At 30.7% G+C, this 22086-nt stretch overlaps 1 protein-coding gene across 1 annotated transcript in view; it reads left to right on the forward strand.

The window, feature by feature from the left end:
• Positions 1 to 22086, forward strand: part of SEMA3A (semaphorin 3A) — a 194634-nt gene that overhangs the window by 59147 nt on the left and 113401 nt on the right. Inside the window, exons 2-3 of the mRNA XM_006925734.3 lie at positions 1669 to 1826; positions 7207 to 7269. Of these exons, the coding sequence (XP_006925796.1) occupies positions 1669 to 1826; positions 7207 to 7269 (221 nt within the window). The remainder of the gene's footprint in view (positions 1 to 1668; positions 1827 to 7206; positions 7270 to 22086) is intronic.

Below are 22086 nucleotides of genomic sequence, written 5' to 3' on the forward strand. Positions count from 1 at the left end.
TGTACTGTTTCTCATGAAGAACTTTGTTTTGAGAGGCGTCTTTTAACAAATTTTTAACAATTCTTGTAATTTTCTGTATAAGATGGATAAATGGCTAGATGGAAAGATGGATAGATAGAAGGATGCACAGATACATAGGTTGATAGATAGATGTTCAATTTAACATTATTGACCTGATAATATGGAAGAAGCCATGTGAGTTTTAGATTATGAGCTATTAATTATATACTTCCTGACATTAGGAGATGTTAATTCTAGTAGATAAGTCATTTATATAAATGAGTGATTGTAATAATTGGCAGTGTGATACAAGTTATAAGAGTAACAAGCAAAATATTCCATAGAAATTAATTCCATGAGAATTTCTTAGAGATTGCATTTTGAACTGACTTGTAAGAGTGGATGTTATTTTGTCAAGGTGCCATATATAGTTGTATATGTCAGGAACAATGGCAGAAAAGGCTAAAAGTGGATGACTACAGAGCATGTTTTTCTGCAAGATAGAGGACATGAGTAAGAGTAGTAGGGTGGAGTTTAAACTCAATTGATGGGGACCAGATATTTAATGCTAAGTTAAAGTGTTTGAACTTTATCTTCTATTAAAAATAATATTTTGATAAGATGGAGAAGGCGGTAAGAGAAATAGATAAATGAAGGTGATTTACCAAATGGCTAATGTCATGGAGTCAGAGATGGGACAGAGGAAGGGTCTATATTGTCACTTCTTCTCCTTGGAAGACACATTCTGCCCTTCTTTTGAATGCTGCCGAAAGGGTTCCTTTTTTCATGCACTGGAAACATCTGCATCATTGATTCAGGGCACAGTTTTGGGAAATCAACAATTCTATCCCTTGGGAAGGGGAGTTGTGGTGATATACATAATTTTGATTGAAGCAGATATTTGAAGAAAACCTCTTTTAGTGATTATCAACAATTACCTTTCTCTGCAAAAGTAGACTTATAATTAATGATATTTTTATCTGAAAATATTTTTTCTCACTTAAGATACAGGTTCAAAAGTTCAGTATTTGCCTATTCACAGCAAAAGCAAATTGGAGAGCAATAACAAACTGAAAAATTGAGGTCAAATTGTAAAATTAATTTAATTCGTGTTTTCATAGAAGCCTAACTCAACTTCTGTATATATGTCAGTTACAAAATATTGCAAAGAATTTAAATGGTAAAACTAATGATTTAATGGTCAAAAATATATATCAAAATTCTGCAATAAAAAGAGAACTTAAACAACCTAGGAGGTTAAACAATGTTGCCCCACACTACCTCTGCTCTGTTGGCCCCTATACTTGTACTTCTAGCTAATGACTTGGAGCAAATGAAGCCACTTAAACAAGTCCTTGTAAAATTGAAGACATTTTATATATAATACTGACCATCGCAATCCATCACTAAAAGCAGAGATTCCACTAGACTAGTTGTGTGAACAAGGTATTTTTCCTTTGCTTCTGTAGGAGTGTGTGGTCTTGAGTATGATATCAGCAAACTAATAATTCCCATTTTAATGAAATATAAAAAAATTGACTCCTGGATATTTCTTAGTGCCATGAAGAAAACTACTGATTAGTAACTACAGCAGGCAGTAGTCAGATCACAGTGTGCCATTAGTAGGACCTCAGATTAACACCCATGTCTTGCTTTGTTACCTTGCAGAAATGTTGGAATCCAACAATGTGATCACTTTCAATGGCTTGGCCAACAGCTCCAGTTATCATACCTTCCTTTTGGATGAGGAACGGAGCAGGCTGTATGTTGGAGCAAAGGATCACATATTTTCATTCAACCTGGTTAATATCAAGGATTTTCAAAAGGTATCTTTATTCTAATATATGCATTATAGTTCTTTTGAAACATCTCAAATTATATAGAATTCTCTAGCTATATAAGTGTAACAACAGAAAAAATTGTTTAAATTAATAACTTATCTTTTCAGATGCAAATAAAAATAATGCATTGATTTGACTATCACAGAAAACCATAAAAATGGATGCAGAAAACCATAAAAATTCTCAAGGAAGAAACCATAGTATTTTCAATAATTTTTATAAGCAATACTAATTTAACTATTTTTCCATAGTTATATCATTTTCCCCGCATAAAAGTAAATACTTGAAGCATTATAGAAATGTAATTGATTTCATGTATTATGTATATATGTATGTTTGTATGTATATACTTTATGTGTGTACATATGTGTGTGTACATATTTAAATTTATACATCTGTCTACATTGCCAACAAATGCAGAGTTCATCAATCATTATACACATGCCTAATCTGGTATGTCAACTGTGTTTGTAAATAAGTTTATTGGAAAACAGACACTCACTCATTTACATAATGTCTATCTGCTCTCATTCTACAATGGCAGAATTGAGCAGTTGTGATAGAGATCATCTGGCTCACAAAGCCTAAAGTATTTACTATCTGGTCTTTTAAACAAAAAGTGTGCCAAACTCTGATCTGGAAGATTAATTTCTGGTGTCAAGTTTTTGCAAGCATGGTCACCTAGACTCTAATAGTCTATCAGTTTTATCCTTATTCTTACAGTATTTGTAACTTATTTACTTAATATATGATACATTTTGGAAAATAAACATGAATTGACAAATTAGTGGAAATCATGCTACTAAGTTTATATGCTGTAATCTAAGTCAGCCACTGTTTTGCAGTCGATATTTTTAGTCTTAATTCTATGAGGAACAAAAATTTTTGTGCAACAAGTTTTACAAGAATGCTAGTATTACATGCTTTTTGGAGTACGTACACTTCATTATTCATGCATGTTACTTTTACTTCTTAGGGTTTTAATGTGGTGTACCTAAAATTCTTATAAAACTGTAGAAGATTGGACAATAATTTTTAACATTTTCCATCTGCCCCAAGAATATTCACCAGCCATACTCGCAGCTGCAATGTTTATCCCAAGATAACTCGCGGATTATAGTCTTAAACTTACCCCCGAAACTTCGCCACAAAATATCTCGCTTGTACTATTATTTTTGCATCGCTCTAGTATATCAATAGTCTTTGGAAACAAATGACATTATTCTATTCAGAGAGTTCTGTTATATAGTGGTATTTTCATTTACAAAATATAGTAATTCTCGATTGCTGAAAATGTCAAATCTTGGAAAAAGTAGCATTCCTACGTGTGATGTTAACATCATTCTCAAACAGTTAGCTGAAGATTCATTTGATGAATTCGACTTATGTATACATTTCTGTTACATTCGGATTAGAGAGAGGTTCTGTTTAGAAATAACGCCATGAACAGTTTTTATACATATTTTTCACATCGAAAACCAGTCAGATTTGCTTCAGCCTCAAAGCTCTGCTTATGTAAAATAAATTAATATTGGCAGTAAGCTTTTTTTATTCTAAACAGGAAACAGGTTAAAAAAGTAACCTAATTATGTAAAAAGCTTTTGTTCTGTTTAGCAAATATTGCTTTTGAAATAAAATAAAGATTTAAATTAAAAGCTGAGTGACATCTCTAATAGAGTATACCACTAAACCTAAGACTTTTATTTTTCTTTGATTACCCAGACACTAAAATTCTATGTAAAAAGAGATTTGATTCATTATATATGGTCATATAAAATAGCAATGCCCTTATTGATATACTTTAAAATTAAAATATGGCATTTAAAAATTACCTTGGATATTTCTTTTCTGATAATTTAATCTATTTGATTTCTAAGCCAGCTCAGATGATAGCAGTATCCTAAGGTTATCTATTATCCAAGAAAACTGGTTATTCATTTGTTTTCCTGAAATGATAAAAAATATTTATCTTAGAGTCTTTTGTAAAAGTCACAAAATAAAGAGTTGTTTGTTATTGTTTTAGTAAAAGGAAATCATCTTTTACAAAATAAATGAAAAATCTAAGATGATTAAGTAAAATTTGATATTTTAATAATAGATTTGCAGTTCAAATTTTGAGTGTTTATAACATTTTTATTATTTTGTAACATTTTTATCATTTTGTAACACTTGTATATGTGAATATAAATATATGTGTATATATCTATATATCTATAGGTATGCAAAATATGAGCACATTTCACTTCAGAATATATATTAAATGTATTTAATATTTTTCTCTGAATAATATCCAATTTGTATATCCACTTGGTTCTAAAATTGAAAAGAACTAAATATCATATAAGACAACCTACTATTTTATAAAGGAGAAAAATCCTAGAGCAATTTGTATGCCCAAGATATATCATAGTACCTTCTACCAACTAGACTTCCAATAAATACATACGGAAAGAATGAATTAATCAAAGTTAGGTGACTTGCCCAGTATTATACTGTTCTTATAGCACCTACTTTTGAGTTTAAAATCATTATTCTAATAGAGGACATATGTCTAAGTTTTAAACATCCCATTCCAAACATATTATTTAATTTGAATTATATCACACTGTTTATATCAGTAAATTCAACTTACTTAAAGATTTACTTTTGGTTGTATACATTTGTCTATTAATGTGCTTTTTAACCTATATATAATGCTATTAAACAACTTTATCCCAGTCATCTACTATTGTGATAAACTCTAGAAGGGACATTGTAGTATGTCATAAATCTTGAGGAATTTACAAGGTGATATTAAAAATGCATGAACATAAAGGTAAATATTAGGCCAATGAAAAGACACATTCTCAGGCTTGGAAGGACCATGGAAATATTTTTCACCTTGATAAAGGGTGCAACATCTTTAAGGCATAACTGCTTATTAAATAATGAATTATGAGGAACTGCCATTAGTACAACCATAGAGGCATAAAACAAAGGAAACTGTAAAATAGGTCATGAAACACTTTGAATATGAGGATATGAAATTTAAGCATTGTTAGTTAACTGAGAAATTTTTGAGCAAAGAAGAAAAAATATCAATAGGTTATCAAAAAGTTAAGAATTATTCTTTGTGGAAATTGATACTGTTGGACAAGACAAATATATATATATATGTGTATACATATATATTTTTTCATTCCATTGATTTATGATTATCTTCATTAAATTGCTTTCTAAAAAAGCATTTTTATATCAAAATTATTTTACTAATGCCAGATTCTAAGTAGGAGAATTTAGCATGAATGTTATCAACTTAAATGATATTAATTATGCAACAATCAAGAAGTAAGAAACTATGAGAAAAACAACCTACCTTTTTGAATTAAAATATTATGTTTTAATAACATGATTTTTGCATGATTTTTAATTTTTGAATTAAAATATTATGTTTTAATAACATGATTTTTGCATGATTTTTAATTTTTGAATTAAAATATTATGTTTTAATAACATGATTTTTGGTAGAAGATTAATAACATAATCTTTCTGGAAAACTGAATAATTTTAGTGCTGCTAAATATTCTTATTGTTGTGTCTCAGAGAAAATTTATATTGGATTCACCTCCATTATAAACTTTGAAAAAGAATAGATCGTTTGGCCTTTCCATAGCTGGTATAAAGATGGGACTGTGGAACCTGTGGAATAGAATTGCAAGGTAATTGCTCTAGTGAGTTAGGGTGATAAGTGTAAGGACCTGCATTTATTATTCTTAGATGTTTCTTACTGTGACTACTTTGTAAAAACCGTGTGGAACAGGTCAAATAACAGTTTTAATTTAAACACACCAGAATACATGAGGAAAAAAATAAATGAAAGAGAAAAAAAATACGTAAATTAAGAGCTTCAAATGGTAAAAATTATATATATATCTCCAAAACTTTTTAGGGCTTTTATAATTGTTACGTAAACCTGAAATACTTTTGTTTTTGTCAGCATAAGTTATTGTTTAAATTATTGTTTATAATTGTGTTGTATTTTGCTTTTTAATTCCCTAGATTGAATATCAAAGCCTTTGTCCAAGTTTATGAACATTTATATTGAATTATCTAGAGATTCCCAAATGAATGATAATCAGTCATTTTGAGACTAAAAGCTTTTTAGCAGACAGGAATGATTAACTGCTCCCATCTCTGAGTTTTTCTTTTACATATGACATTTTTTCTAAAATTAAGTAATGTTACCAGAAGAGAAAGATGAATAATAATTTAAAAATTAAATTATTCTGCCCCAATACAGATAGGAGTCATTGGAATTGCTGAGAGAAATGTAAAATTTTATATTATAATTTAGATGAGGATATATTCATTTATATTATTGAGGGAAAATGTATCCACAGTTCTCTAAGCTACCAGTAACAATTGGGTTCATCTACCACTATCACTGTATTTATACAACATAGGAACCTTTGGAAGGATGAAGGCCAAATATTTGAGATGAAAACACAAATGATTATTTCTCAATGAGTCTGTTTTGCCTACAGTTGAGGGTGATTTTTTTAAGAGTTATCTATTTGCTTCTTTATTTCCTCCTTTATCTCCCAAAAGTAAGATAAAGCTACTCTTACCTATTTTCCCTGTCAAAAAAAGGAAGAAGAAGAAAAAGGAAAAAAAAAGATTCCTTTCTAAATGGATTTTTTTCTAACCTTATCAGTTATTCATTTTAGCATGTTGTGTCAGATTCGGATTAAGAAAATGAATCCAGAATATCTAATGTTCAGATTTCAAAATCACTATTTCACAGTAAAGACTGATTCATTTAGAAGGATGTAAGACATATTCTGTGCCAACTTATACCTCTCTTCAGTAAATTCTCACATCCTCTCAAGATGATCTCCCTCTCTCAATCTGCCTTACAGTTCTTTCTACCACACACTACTTAGATCTATAGGCAGACCTCAGCAACATTGCAGATTTGGTGTCAGACCACTATAACATAGTATCTCAATAAAGTGAGTTAAAATCTTTTTGGTGGTGGAGGGTCTTGCTTTCAGTTTGTAAAAAAACACAATACCTGTGAAGCATAATGAAGTGAAGCACAATAAAGCAAACTATGCCTGTACTGAGTACATGAATTTCTGTGTTGCTCAGCTTTCATATACAGCAAATCCTAACGGGTACAGGAGATTGAATGATTTAAGTTTGTATCAATTAACTATATCAATTAACTAATGCCACTGCATAGTCTAAACTGAAAGGTTCTTGCCATATAACGCTTATGGAGCTTTATCTCAGTTGACCTAAGTTGGTCTAACAGACTATAATGTTAGATCTAGTACCGAGAGAACTTAATTGGCATAAAATAATGTTTCTTTTCTGTCCTTAGATTGTATGGCCAGTGTCTTACACTAGAAGGGATGAATGCAAGTGGGCTGGGAAAGATATTTTGGTAAGTATCAATCTATTAAATTATTTTAGAAATTGTATAAAGTGATTTATTACTGTCATCATTTTCCTTGTGTTATAGTAAACACCGTGTTTTACTTGTGGATGTAATAACTCTTTAGAAATAAAATGATATTTAATTTTTGGATGTTGCTATTTTTATATAAAGCACTGATAGTTTTATGTAAAGAAAGTAGGTGAAATAATAGCATGCCTAAATAAAGCAAAATTATGATATCTTTGATATTTACATATACGCAAAAAGTAACAAAATTCAATTTTGTCGTGTATGTACTTATCTTCAATAAGTCTACTTCTTTGTACAGATTTGTTTTAATATGTTAATTCCTTTTGAATTTCTTTTGAATGATATGAAATTTTTCTACCTGAGTCATGATTAAATTACATCTCTGTCCTTCTTTCTATTCCTTTCCTTTTCCCTTCCTTCCTTTTTTGCTTATTATCTTCCCCCTTTTCCTCCCACCCTACTTCCCTTCTTTCCTTTCTTCTATCCTTCCTTTTAGTTATTCTTTAAATAAATATGGATTGAGAAATGATTATGTAACAGGCATTGTCCTGATTACTGTGGAGTAAAAGATGAAGGTTAAGAAATTCCTACAATGGTTTTACCATTTTTGGGAAAAGATAGAGGCCATTTTCCTGAGGTAAACTTTCTTAGTAAAATTAAGTGGCACTGGTTTGAGATATAGTCAAGTGTTAGCACAGATCATGAAAAGCAGTGATAATCATTTATATCAATAAATTAAAATGAATTACAAGATTTCAAAATATGATTATATTATTTTATATTCTATCAGATGCTTTTAGATGTCTAAAGCATAAGGAAATAAGATGAAAAATTTTGTCTATGTATTAGCATTTACAAGAAATTTATCCTATGTGCCTAAAGACATAAATCAGCCTGCATGTATGGATAGATAGGTAGATGACAGATAATGATAGATGATGATAGATAGATAGATAGGTAGATAGATAGATAGATAGATGATAGATAGATAGATAGATAGATAGATAGATAGATAGATAGATAGATAGTTAGATAGACAGGTAGACAGACGAATAGACAGATACGTTCAGGGAACAACTTGATTGGGAGCAGTTGCCTAAGATGATAAACAGGCATACCTCAGAAATTGTGGGTTCAGTTTCCAGACCATTGCATCAAAGCAAGTATCGCAATAAAGAGAGTTATAAGCTTTTTGCTGGTGGAAGGTTTTGCCTTCAGTTTGTAAAAAAAAAAAAAAAAAAAAAATGCAACATCTGTGAAGCGCAACAATAAAGCAAAGCACAATAAAATTAGATATGTCTGTACATGTTTAGAATGATTTAGAGATGGATTCTGAGTTCATGGAGGAAGAGCGCCTCAGTCTGGTAGCAATGTTGCCTACAGGTGAAGGAAGATAGGTAAAGGAGTACAAAGCACAGGTATTCACCATCCTTGATTGATTATGTATCAGTAAACAGAAAATTCATCCTTAAAAACATTATAAATATAGTGATTATAAATCACATTACAGCTTTATACTACAGCAAACATTTTTTGATTATATGAATTGGACACAAAATAAGTGTGTTCTATCAAATTTTATACTATTCCCAATTGAGGCATATGTTGGGACTATTGGAAAAGAGTAAATAGAAAAAAGTGAAGTAGGAGTCCAGAGAAGTCAAGAATTTTATGTTGATACCCTCACTTGCTCATGAATTCTACATGAAAAAATACCTTACTTTGGCGGGGAAGCGGCGGGGGCTCTAGTATCTGAGCAATAAATAAGACATTACATACTTTACAACTGTGAGAAACAAGTTTAATAGTTTTAGTGAAAATTATTTAAAAGTAGAAAACACTTCACAAGGCAAAAAATATAACTGAGTACATAAGAATTTATTAACACAGAATTCCATATTTACTATTAGCAAATTACATTGAAATTTTCATTGTGGTCATAACTAAGGGTAGATAGTAATGAGGATAATACCTGCATACAGCTGTGACTTTTAAGCACAGATTTTCTCCCTTTCTATTAAAGTATAGAAAGTTTGTGTGAAGCCATACAATCTTATAATTATTGAGAATCTTTTCTGTGCTGACTACTATGATAATTTAAATACGTAGAGTTTGTTAATGTAGTTTTCACAATAACTTTATGAGGTGGCTATTATTTCCTCATGTTCTTGATCAGGATATATAATGACTCAGAATAGTCATTCAAAATCTTTTTATTCAAAATATTTTATATCTCTAATGAAGTTTTTGCTGTCCTGTGGCACATAGGGATTTGAACTTGCCTATTAGCACATAGATAATAAGCACTAGAGATTGAATAAATACTTTATCTATTCTGGTGTTATCAAGGGTGTGGGTATAGTAATAACTACCTCACAACTGTAGTACTCAAATAATAGCAAGTGAAATTATCACATAGACTATGATGTGCAAAACAAATATTAGCTATTACTGTTATTATTGGTATATGTTGCTAAGATAATTTCTGAGTGAAAACATCATTAATAAAATTAGTTTAGCCCTCATTAATGATCATGACCAATCTGGAGTTATGCTGTTCTGAATTCAGTTCAATTTGAAAATTGAAGATAATAACTATACTTATCTAACAAATTATCTAGATTTTACAATAAGCACTGAAGCCAAGTACTGAGCATATTTGATTTAATGATTGAATTAGGTCATTCAGTTCTTAAGATAGCGGATATTTTTTTGTGTTAGTGGTTTCTAAAATTTGCCTTGGTGCATTTTTCTTATCTTTTTTTGGCTCTCTTTTCCTCTCCTCTCTCTTCCCCTCCCTTCACATTCTGCTATCAATACTGTATAATGAGGGATTCTGGTGTTAGCCCAGATGCAGTTAATTCAGCAGCTGCAATAAAGTCATGATCCCCACAGTGCCCTATGGGTAACTCTAATCATGATCTCAGAGGTTTCCTCTCTAAGAAGGGCAACTTTGTTGTATTTTCCAGGCTTACTGAAAATGCTTATGGGTTTTATAAAACTGAATTAAAAGGAACTAAGACATAATCTTATAATAAAGATTCTGAAACTTATAAATCATGTTTCATACATTATGGGAGAGATAGGTAATTATGTGTGCATTGAGAGATGTAAATTTTTGAAAGTTTAATGTGTGGCAGTATTAGCCATACTAATCTTTTCAAAATCAACTGATTAATGTAACATGATAAAATGCTTGTGTTTTGGTTATTCCTTTATGTTCTGCATTAAATTAATCCAGTTGTGGACTTTGATTTCTCTTTAACACTTACTTAATGAAAGGAAAACACAACAGTTTTTATATATTTTAGTTCAAGAAAAAATATATTTTTCCTCTTGCTCTAAACACCAAACACTAAAATATATTCAGATAGTTGAATTTATTACATACCGTTTTTATGGTAACCCATCTCACTCCTTTAATATTGATTTTTTTATTGATCTATTATTTTTTTTATTGATCTATTATGTATTTGGAATTCATTTTATTACAATTTATTTTATTTTTTTAAGTAACCTTATTTATGTACCTCAATTTATATATCTATTTTTTTAAAATAAGATACATGACATTTATTGCTTACTTTTGGCTAATAATATACAGTTACATTTTTCTATTTCTTCCTTATATTTTAAAATAGCAATTAGTTGACTTCCTTGGATTTGTAACATTTCTTGCTTGACAAAAATAAAAAATAATTAGCATTAGTATTTTTACCACTAATTTCTTAAATAAACACTTAGAAATAAAGATTAAGGGCAAAGAGTTTTTCATAATTTTCATTCATCACCTGATTTTTGAAGTGATACAAGGACAGTTTGATAGAAATTTTGCACTCTATCTTCAGTAAATAATAGCTGTAACATAGGGACAATAATTTCTTTCAGAGAGCTCTTGTGATGCTTAAAGCCATAAGTATGAGGCTTGAGTGGTTTTTGCAGCCTTTGGGACTCCAAGACAGAATTATAACCAAAATAGGACCTGACCTAGACATGTATAGAAAAGTAAACTAACAATCTCCTTGAGAGCTCTCTTTGGTTTCTAGAACCTGAGTTTCCCCTTTCTCTTCTGGCTTTGTTTTCTCAGAAAGCCCTCTGGATATAAAGCTCTTAAACAAACCATGCAGGGGGAAGTGCTTTTTTCCTCAGTATTAGATTCAGATGCAAGAATTCAATAGGAAAATACAATAATAAATGAGGAGCAAACACACTGGCTAATTTCATTTATCTTGAGAGCGTGTCATTCTTAGGTTTAGTTAAGATGGTTAAGACTGCACAGCCACCTGGGAAGTCAGGATATGTCACTGGATTGAACCTACATAGATCCTGTGTCACTGAGTATATCATCACACAGAAAATTGAACCCCTTTCCCATTCTCCCAGGCAGCTGAGAAGATACAAACCATCGTTTCTCATGGCTCAGTTTTTCATTATACACATATGTAAAGTCAGCAGCTGGAATTCAAACAACTATTTCACAAAGATGAACTTTGTGATAAAGGGGGAATCTGTAGGCTAAGACATATTTATATTCCCTGTTTTTCTCCCTACGAGAGAGAGAGAGAGAGAGAGAGAGAGAGAGAGAGAAGAGAGTAAGAGAGCAAGCAAGTGCACATGTGCATAAATGTGTCTTAGGCTGCTGATAATGACAGTTCTGACAAAACATTAATCTAATTTTTTTTCCTCTTCTAGAAGTGAATATACAATATATATATTAATATGCTTTTTTTTGGTGTTGTAGATTCTAAACCTTTATATTGTTATGTGATTTTTATATTGGAGGAACAATCTACTCATTGACTTTTTCATTGCTGTTACTTGAGAGTTATTATTTGAAAAAAAATTGTATAATATATATTATTGGAAAGAGGCCCTGAATAAGGAAACATGCATCCAGATAATCTCCATTCTGACTGTGATTATTCATCTTTACTTTCATTTTTGATATTTTTCTGGTGCTTAAAATCCATTGTTAGTCACAATAACACTTCTATTGAGAGATTAACTTCTTTGACCCTGTTTTGCAAATGAAAACTGAATACATGCTAAAGTTCTAAATGAATCTGTTTTGAATTAAAGCTCTCTGACTTTTCTTTGTTTATCCTATTAAACCATTTCTCTTTTCACTAAGCTTCAATAAAACCAAATGGCAACCGTATGACTGTTAGAAATATTTTGAACGTTATTGGAAATCAAAATTTTAACCATCTGAGATGAACAAAATAAGCAGTATTATAGCGTCCCTGTTGTGGTACATTTTAATATCATCCACCTGAATTTTGAGACATTTTTGAAACTCTTAAAATTCTTGAAATTCTTATTTTTATATTTTCGTTCTTAGTCATTACTCACTTTTAATGCTATAGTATAACATGTTTATCAAATGTATCAGGGCTCAAATTGAAGGACCTCATCAACAGTAATTTTTGCCAAGTGAATGAAGTTAAGGCTTGGAAGCTACACATGCATTTTAAGTTGCAGTATACTCCAAAATACATGTTAGTCTTTGAATTTCATTTGCTTTTTCAAAGGTCAAAGTCAGCAACTTTAATACTTTTATTTTATTTGAGAGACTTCAAAGCATGATAGAAATTATTAACTGGATTGCTAGAATTACCCTCTAAATCCACGAAATCATAAGGTGTTATTAAATCTCTAATCTCTGTGTATAATTGTTGGGAGATAATTTTTCATGGGTCTCTCACACTTCTGCACATCTGATGAAAAGAAGCATTATTGCCTATTTTGCTATTTTTAAGGATTTTTGTACAGTGAAGAGGCTTGGAAGATAGTGTCTCCCTGTGAAGCAAAAAGCTGATTTTAAACAGTCCTGAGAAGTGCAGAAAATGTCTCCCTTGTATCACAGGGCAGATATGCTTACTGTTCAGTACAATAAACACAACATCTCCCTCACGATCCAGTCTACTTTTGAGTATTATGAAATATTCAGGTTCCTTCATCCCAGAGTTTCTGTCCTATAATTCAATTCACTGCATGTGCAGGTCTCACTTGGTACTCTTCTCACTGCCCAGTGGGAATTGGGACTTGGGGAACTGGCATAAGAAATGTTGATGCTCTGACTATTGCTCTTTCTGTGAGTAATAGTCTTTTATCTCTGACCCAGGAGACATATATCTTCTGCCAGCATCCATGAAACTGTGCCAGTATCCATGAAACTGTGTCCTTTACAGTCCTTGACAGTATCGCTTATGATTTTTTTTGTGGGCACTCTAAATGGTCTCACAAATGAAAGACTATGATCGGTTTATTCACTTTTAAACATGAGTTCCATGAAGGTATTTGATGACACTTCAGGTATGCAGACAACTTATTTTGATGAAGGCCAGTGAAAACCTTGTCTTATTAAATGTCACAGAAATAAGCCCAGATTTTTATGTGCAACCACAAGCGTGTGTTTATTGCTACTTGGAGTAAATTTTAGATAAATTGAACAGAAAGATTATAGTTTCATTTTGGCATTCAAAAGTAGTAGTAGTAATAATTATAGCTAACACATATTGAGAGCTTACTATGTATGTTTGATATTGCTCTGAATGCATTATTTTTATTAGCTCATTTATGTAACTCATATCTGGTTATAAGATACACACTTATTTTCAAAGCAATTGGATGAACAGGTTTTGTATCATAGGTAGGAGATACATGGGAAATGAATCTTTATCATTAACATTACTTTAGAAACTAGGTTTTATTCACAGTTTGAATTAATACGTTTTGCTGATATAACAAAATATGATGGTAATCATTGTGTCTGAATTATCATGGATCATCTTGTGTATATGAACTTATATTTTTGGAAATATTTTAGAGTCAAGATTAAAATTTAATTGCATTTTAAGTTTATATTTGCAAAGTAAGGCTAGTGTTTATAATGAAGAAATTATATAAAAACTTCCAAAGGGCTTGGGAATTTTGAATTGTGTTCCTTTCTATTTGAAATTTCAATTGTATCCTTAAATGGCTGAAATGAAATTCAGATATTTGGCACTGGTTAACAACTTATTATTTAGGTTTGATTGGACACCATACTTCACCCATGCATTAGTGTACATACTTTTAGAGTTTGGTAAGCATTTTATACTATAAAGTTCATTAGAATGATTTAGACAGTTCTCTGGGAACAAGATTTTGGCCAGTGTCTTCTCACTATACAGTTAGCAGATTGTTCCAAGTCCAGGTGACATGTAGTTTCTAATAGATGTCACTGGTATTCTGCTTTTTATGTATTTAATAATCTTCATGAATGAATTTCTACTCATTCATCATATCATAGATTTAACATGAATTCTGGGAATATTTTTTCTAGATATGCTTTGTCTCAATGTGTTAAGGCAAATAATCTGTGGTCAACTTTTGACTGGTTTTCTTTAATTTGATTAGAAAATGTAACAATAAAAAAATCACACTTATGTCCACATGACATCAAGAAAATCTTGTAAAGTTCTTTTTATTTATAGCATTTAATTTTTATATATTTCTCCTTGCTACATTTTTAAGCATGGTGAGGAAAATAGGATGCAAAATTGCAGGGCCTCTAAAAATTTGCCATTATTTCAGGGGACTGAGAATTAACTTTATTTTTAGCTTTTATGTGTTCAGAAAAAAAACATTCTTGAAGATCTCATAATTAAATTCAAATTAGATGCTAAATATAATAAATATACTCTATACTATATGCTATACATGTTATTGAATTATAGACTACTTATGTGTATAGATGTGTCTATGTATGAACTAAAAGATATAATTTTAGTAGTGTTTGAAATGATACCCAAATTAATATAACTTGTTGATCCTAAAATAATGTGCATTTAAAAAGGAGAAATCATAAAAAATTTTAAAAATAAAATATTAAACGGAGAAATCATTTACCTTTAGGAATAAATAAAATAATCAACTAATAACTTTTTTTAAAGTGTCAAATCCATGTTTCTCTTGTATGACATATCATAATAAGCTATTATATGATAGTAAGATGTATCCTTTTATCAATTAGGGTTTGATCAGAGACCAGAACCAGTATAAATGATAAGGAAAAGGATTTTAATATAGGGATCAGAACTTATACAGTTGGCCCTGAGATAGGTAATGGGTCTGAAGTTGCTACAGGCGACAACTATGCAGAAACAATTATTGTATTCACTGATTGACTGAGACAGTGATTCATGCTACCTACCACTTTGATGAAAAGAGTGATTATAATTTATAGTCTTCCTGTTGGAGGACTGGAATTTCATGAAAATTCTAATGAACAAAATGCAATTTCCCTTTCTAACATTTGAGACAGATTAATATTCAAAACCAATTTTATTAAATCCACCTCTGCTTAGCACTAAGTATGAGCTTAAACTATGTTACTGTCTTTATAAGGAATAAACCATTCATAATATGATTCTTGCCAAAGTCATGTCACAGTATGTAGAATGGAGTGAGGCTTAACCAGATAAAGAAATATTCAAACCAACAAATAGATGATTGCTTATTTTAAGATTAATATACCAGTTACTAATCAATTAATAAGTGCTAAGTATCATGCTAAGTACTATACATGAATATATCATTAATCTATTATTAATTAAGGAGACTAAGGTTTAGAGATCCTAAGTAGCTTTCTGAGGGTCACACAGCAAATGGAAAATGAAGTCAATCCATGACTGACTTTTAGAGAGTCAGATTAATACAAACAACCACCTCCATGCCATTTCTGTTTTATCATTATGATATTGTTACTTTTGCTCTATAGGTTTTTCTTAAATTTTTTGAGAATACCTTTTCAAATCTAAATAGTTACTTAAGAATAAGTAACAGCTCCATTAAATATTAATATATATCAACAACTTGAAATTCTATGGTTCCAAATTTTAATCATATTCAGAAATTATTTCTAAAATTAATACATATGTGTATACAACCATATATACATACATATATACATGTGTTATGTGTGCATGTGTTGTGTGAATATATGTGCATGTATACATGTGTGCATACATACGTGTATATACATTTATATTACATATAAATTATATATGATAGATGAATTTTTATAAATGGTTAAGTCATCTCCATTTATTAGAAGATATCTTAAGAGAACATTTTATATTATTCATTATGTTAAATAACAACATTTAGTATTCTGAACATTAAGAACTCCAACCAATTTTTCACTTTTGATATTATACAAGGCAGAAAAGAGGGATGTATAATTGAATGAAATCAAGTATTCTTCTAAAATATGGATTTTATTTTTGTTTCTTCTTCCTCAAGGCTAAATCTAATATGCAATTCAAGATGCAGTTTATCTCCCTTATTTAAGTAGTAAGTTATATTATGATAAATGCATGTTAGAATTAAATATGCTAGCTAATTCTATTCATGATAAATCTCTATAGATAGTAACTCTACCTGCTTAGTGTAAATCACTGACTTAGTTACTTTAAAGCATGAGCATTAAGTACTCAAAACTTCATAAAACTGAAAACCACAATACATCATTATTGAAATGAGCATAAAGATTTTGACTGCTTTATAGTTCTTCTGATTTGGCAGGAAAAATATTTAGGTTGATTTCACATAATAGTTTAGAATTGTGTGCATTCATTTAAATTGAGATGATGAAAGGTTATGCTAGGTACACATTATGGACAACACCAGTGAATAGTACAGATGTAATAATTAATTAGATTGATAGTACAATATGAAAGAAAATATAAGGCAAAGGTAGATATTATCAGCTTCTCTGGTCCATATGATCTTGCAAAATGAAATTGCTCAAAGCTTCTTTGAAAAGTAGATGGGAATCACATTGGGCAATGTTTGCTAATATCATGTTCTGTAGTGGCCATGAGCATAATCATTTTGTCCAAGTTTGAAAGTTTTAAGTAATTTGAAAGAAAAATGTTTATAGAATCTTAAGCAGTATTTCTAGAACTTCAAAACAAATAGTTAATCCAGAGGTGAAAAACCAATCAAATGAGACCAATAACTGAAATGAGAATTTGAGTAAAACGATTTGGTTGTCTTGTGCAGGAGTGTTTACTTAGTTTATTACATCATTTGAGCCATTTTAAATTTATTTTCCAATTATCATAGTTTTAAAGATGCTGTAGTTTAATTAATAAGAATAAACTTACAGACTTAAATAACTAGCCACGAAATAACATTCATTTTGTTATCCTAGTGGAATTAGGATTTTTAAAAAAATTCTCTGAAATCAAAACATTAAGGCAAAAAGATCAATTGATTTTATTATGCCATCAATCTTAGTGAAAGTAAAAATGTCTCTCAAAATGAACAGAACAGCCTACTCACAATTTCAGAAAGAGGGTGGTAAAAAATCTCAAGTTACAAATTCAACATTTGATGGCTAATATCATTATTAGAACAGAGTTAAATCTTAGTTTTACTAGATATGTCCCTTTGAAGAAGAGATTTCTGACATCTTTTAGTGAATGTTGAGGTATTAGGAAAACATGATTATGAATGACCCAATGTTAGAACAGTGTTAAAAGGAAAAAGACCTTATTGTTAGATAAGTATAGAAATGCTTGAATAGAGAGAGGAATGAAGTGAGTGACAGGAACAATCTCACGGATTACTGCTTTGGCACGAAGATTCTAGTATTCTGCAAGCTTGCCAAATAAATTGACCAGAGAAAAAGTCAACAGATTAACTTCAAGAATTAAGCTTATTAATTGATTTTCATGCAGAAATGAATCCACCCATTATGATAGGAAAATACTTCCTTTGCTTTCCCAGCTGCTAGCTTATATATTAAAATATTTCTACATAAACTATTGATGAGATGTAAACTTGTTTTTTAATGAATGTTCACTGACCTGAGACAATACGGTACTGTACCCCTTCGTTTTGGGCTGATTTACATTTGAGCCAGAATAAGTTGTTAGATCTAATTATGAACTGAAAATATTTGAATTGAGTTGTTCATCTTCACAGCCTTCTTTCTTGTTTTCTTTTATTTAGAGTAAAATTTCACTGTTCCATCCATAATTTAAGAACATGCAAGAAGGTAAATGGATCTAGGTAAATTATATATATTTTTTGTGTGAAAAGTATAATTATCGGAAGTTAGTTAAAAACACATCAATTCTGTTTTAATTTTTATGCATGGAGCAGTTGTTTTGACAGATGGATGGACTTTATTTTTGTAACCGTCCGGGAAAAGTCTGCGTAACACAGTCTAATCAGTGCTACATATTTGTAATGTTTGTTTTTGGATCACTGTGCTTTTGGCTCCTATATCTTCTTCTGGGGAAAGGCATTTTCTTTCTGATTTATTTTTCCAGGCTACTATCTCTATGTGTAATTCTTCTATCCATTTGATATGAAAGCATTAGAAATCCTTAAAAAATAAGTGTAAATAATTTGTCACTAAGTGTAAATAATTTGTCACTAAGGATTTGTCATTACTCCCCAGGTGTGGCCAGGGGGTTTACTCGTTTATAACTACATTTACTTTTATTTCAAGACTAAGTTAACAATGTATAATGCTATTGGTCTGGGCTACATTTCAGTAAAATCAGAGGTCAGTATGTTTGCCTGACTCTTGGAAAGCCAACCTGTTGCTAAACTTGTCTGTGTATATCAATTTAAATTCCAAAAAGGATCAAAGCTTGAAAACGAATTCATTTTGAACTGATTACATTCTCTTTATAACATTGTAAATCCACCAGTGCTGAGCAAAGCAGTGCAGTAGTTTAATGCCAAAAAGTACATTACATTCTGAGTTTTCAGAATCGTCATGGTTCAAGAAAAGGTCAGAAACACTCTTCTTCTGTCTCCCTAGAACAGAAATGTGTGAAGTGTGTTTCCTTTTTCTGCCACGCTTCCTCCTTTTTTAAATGGAATGTCCAGGCAGCTTCCAAATAAAATGAATATCCTGTTTTGGAACACTCAAAACCCTTGGCAGCTATGAGCTAGAGAATAAAAGCAAATGAATGACAAGATTGATACTCTTTTATGTAGGTTTTCTGTTTAAAGAACAAATCCTCACTAACAATGTCTCTTTCAAGTTTTTGGTCCTTTTCTGTCCAGTTCTTTTAATTCACTGTTTCCTCCCCCATTGTTGTTGATGAGTTTTCTTGCGGCTATTTTTAACCAATTTTGAAAGAATTTCATTCAGTTTCTATTTCATTTCAGTCTTAACATGCTTCTATGGACCCAAGAAATTTCTCTCCATTTTATTTGCATCAACCTTCACTTCAAAATAGTATTGAGCTAGCCCCTGGGCATGGCAACAGTATAACCTGCTGCCAACTGGGAGAGTTCAGTGGGGAAATGAAAGAGATCATTCCAGGCCTTAGGCCAAAAGGGTGGGTCTACTTGCTTTGTAGCACAGATAGACTCTGTTATCAGCATTCTCAATGGAATCACTTGCCAGATTTCACAGCTATAGTCCTGCAACAGATTTTTTTTTTTTTAGGAGCTCTGTAGAGAAATAGTTGTCATATTATTATACTTCTTCTTTGACAGTTAATAGAAAACAATTTTAAATTATGATATTTGATGGGGCCCAATTTCCTAGTTTTCAAGAACCTTGAGAATTTTTCAATCATTAATTTTTGCCAATCAGTTATTCAATTGATAAAAGATAATTTCTGTGATTTTAGATTCATAACAGTTTTGCATAGGTGACATAAACCCTCATTTATGTTCACAAATATCCTTGCTCATAAAATATTTCCTTTCTTCTATCTTTTATTGTGGGGAACTACCATCTATTCTCAAAGTTCTAGAATGCAGTCAGGTGTTACTAATGGGATTAAAGAAATTGGGTGTGCATTCAAAATTGCATGCATGGCAGACAAATTAAAATCCTGTTCTTTTCTAAAATGAACAAGACATCCATCTGGGACTACCAGTATTATTTATTAGAATATTCATTTGCTTACTAATATATACACAGCCAATTCCTTGATTTCAACATATGGTGATGAAACTGGTTATTCTAATCTTGAATGTTGAGTCCAGAATCAGGGACAGTTATCTTTATGTAAAAGCAGAGTATATGGCCACCTACATGTTTCAAAAAAAAGGACAACATTTTTCTGAAAATGACTTCTTTGCAAATGACTGAATTTTCTTAAAAGAACAAATAAATCCTTTGGGTAAGACTCATGAATGCCTCATTTGTAAATGAGTTTATCAGATGTTACCTCTTTCCTCTGCCCTAGCTTTCATGCCTTATCCTCTTGGGGAAAGAAGAGAAACTGTTACAGAATGGGAAGTTTGTTGCTAGGAGTCTTGGAAGTTAAGTTATATTGGTTTCACAGTTTTATCAAAGATTTACCTTATTCAAAGTGAAACATGAATGAAATCCATACACCCTTTAGCTAGAAAATTTTCTTCATAGCAACTTGAAAAATCAGTCGATTTCAGAGCTTAATTTTATATGTTATAATGCCTCACTAGACAAAACTAAGATTCAGGATCTAAGTAGTAAAATAGTAAGAGAAATTAGAAGTTTATTGCAGTTACTTACTCTCCTAAGCTACTCAGCATACATTAAGAAAGCTTGAGAAGTCATAACTTTGAAATTATATTTTACTTTAAATAGTTCTAATTTACTTTTATGACAATGTATTTATAGGACATACTTAGATCGCATTCTAGAAAAATCAATGATGATGGAAAACAATTATTAAATTTCAATATCAACAATCTTGCTCAAGTTTGGTTGTCTGTCTCCCTTTTTTTTTTTTTTGTTTCATTAGAGTAATAGAGTTAAGACCGAAATCATTAGCTGCAAACAGAATACAGATGTCATGTGGAAATATACTGAAATTATTTTAACACTTCAGTTATAACCTCCACCTGACTGCATAAGCCCCAGTGCATTCTGAGCTTTCATTTGATAAGTCATATGTGATAGTGACTTTGGAGTGTTACACACTTAGAGGTGCCAGGACCAACCCAATCCTGTATTATGCTTGCTAGCCTTGCTTGCACTATAGTCTGCTTTTGATATTTATCTGCATTTTTAGTTAGATGTTTGATCTTAATTCCAAATGTTTATAGACAGAAACAAAAAATAAAATCTATAATCAACAATTTTCAGTGCAGTTTTATTTAGCATATAAATACTCTTAGATCTTTTCAAAATGGGTATTATGTATTCCATGATGAACTCATATTTTCTAATTTTTAAATTTTTTAAATTTTCATGTTAATAAACTAACATTTTAATTAAAGCTATTTTGAGAGTTTTTCTTTTATAATATTGATATAAATTCATCTATTTAAAATATTTTACAAAAATTGAATCTTTCTTACTCTCTTTTTTTTGGGGGGGGGGCAATAAAATTATCCATACTATATTCTGAATATCTAACTATTTTTCAAAAAATCTTTCCTCAACAGTGACAAAAGGCAGAGATTTCTGTTTGTTCATAGAAAAACATTTTCTTTCACAGGATCTACAGGCATACTAGAATATATAGGAAGAATATAAATAGCTCTGTTTATTTTTTTCACAGGTGATATTTTATTCAGAAAATAAAGTGGCAGAAATGTCTGAACTTCTATAAATAATAATAAGACATATGATTAGAATTTACTGTTATCACTAATTGTTCTTTACCTGGAGGATTCATGGCTCATTAGGCATTGGAGTCCATGTGTGGGTTTAGGATATCCTGAAAGTATATATTAATTATAGCCACTTTTCAAAAGATCCCTTAGCCTACAGACATTCCAAACTCTAGCATCTTCTTTATCTAGTCAAAAAATACCCAAATTGTCTTTGAAGCTGAA

This window comes from Pteropus alecto, unplaced genomic scaffold (genome assembly GCF_000325575.1).
Source record: "Pteropus alecto unplaced genomic scaffold, ASM32557v1 scaffold69, whole genome shotgun sequence".
NCBI lineage: Eukaryota > Metazoa > Chordata > Mammalia > Chiroptera > Pteropodidae > Pteropus > Pteropus alecto.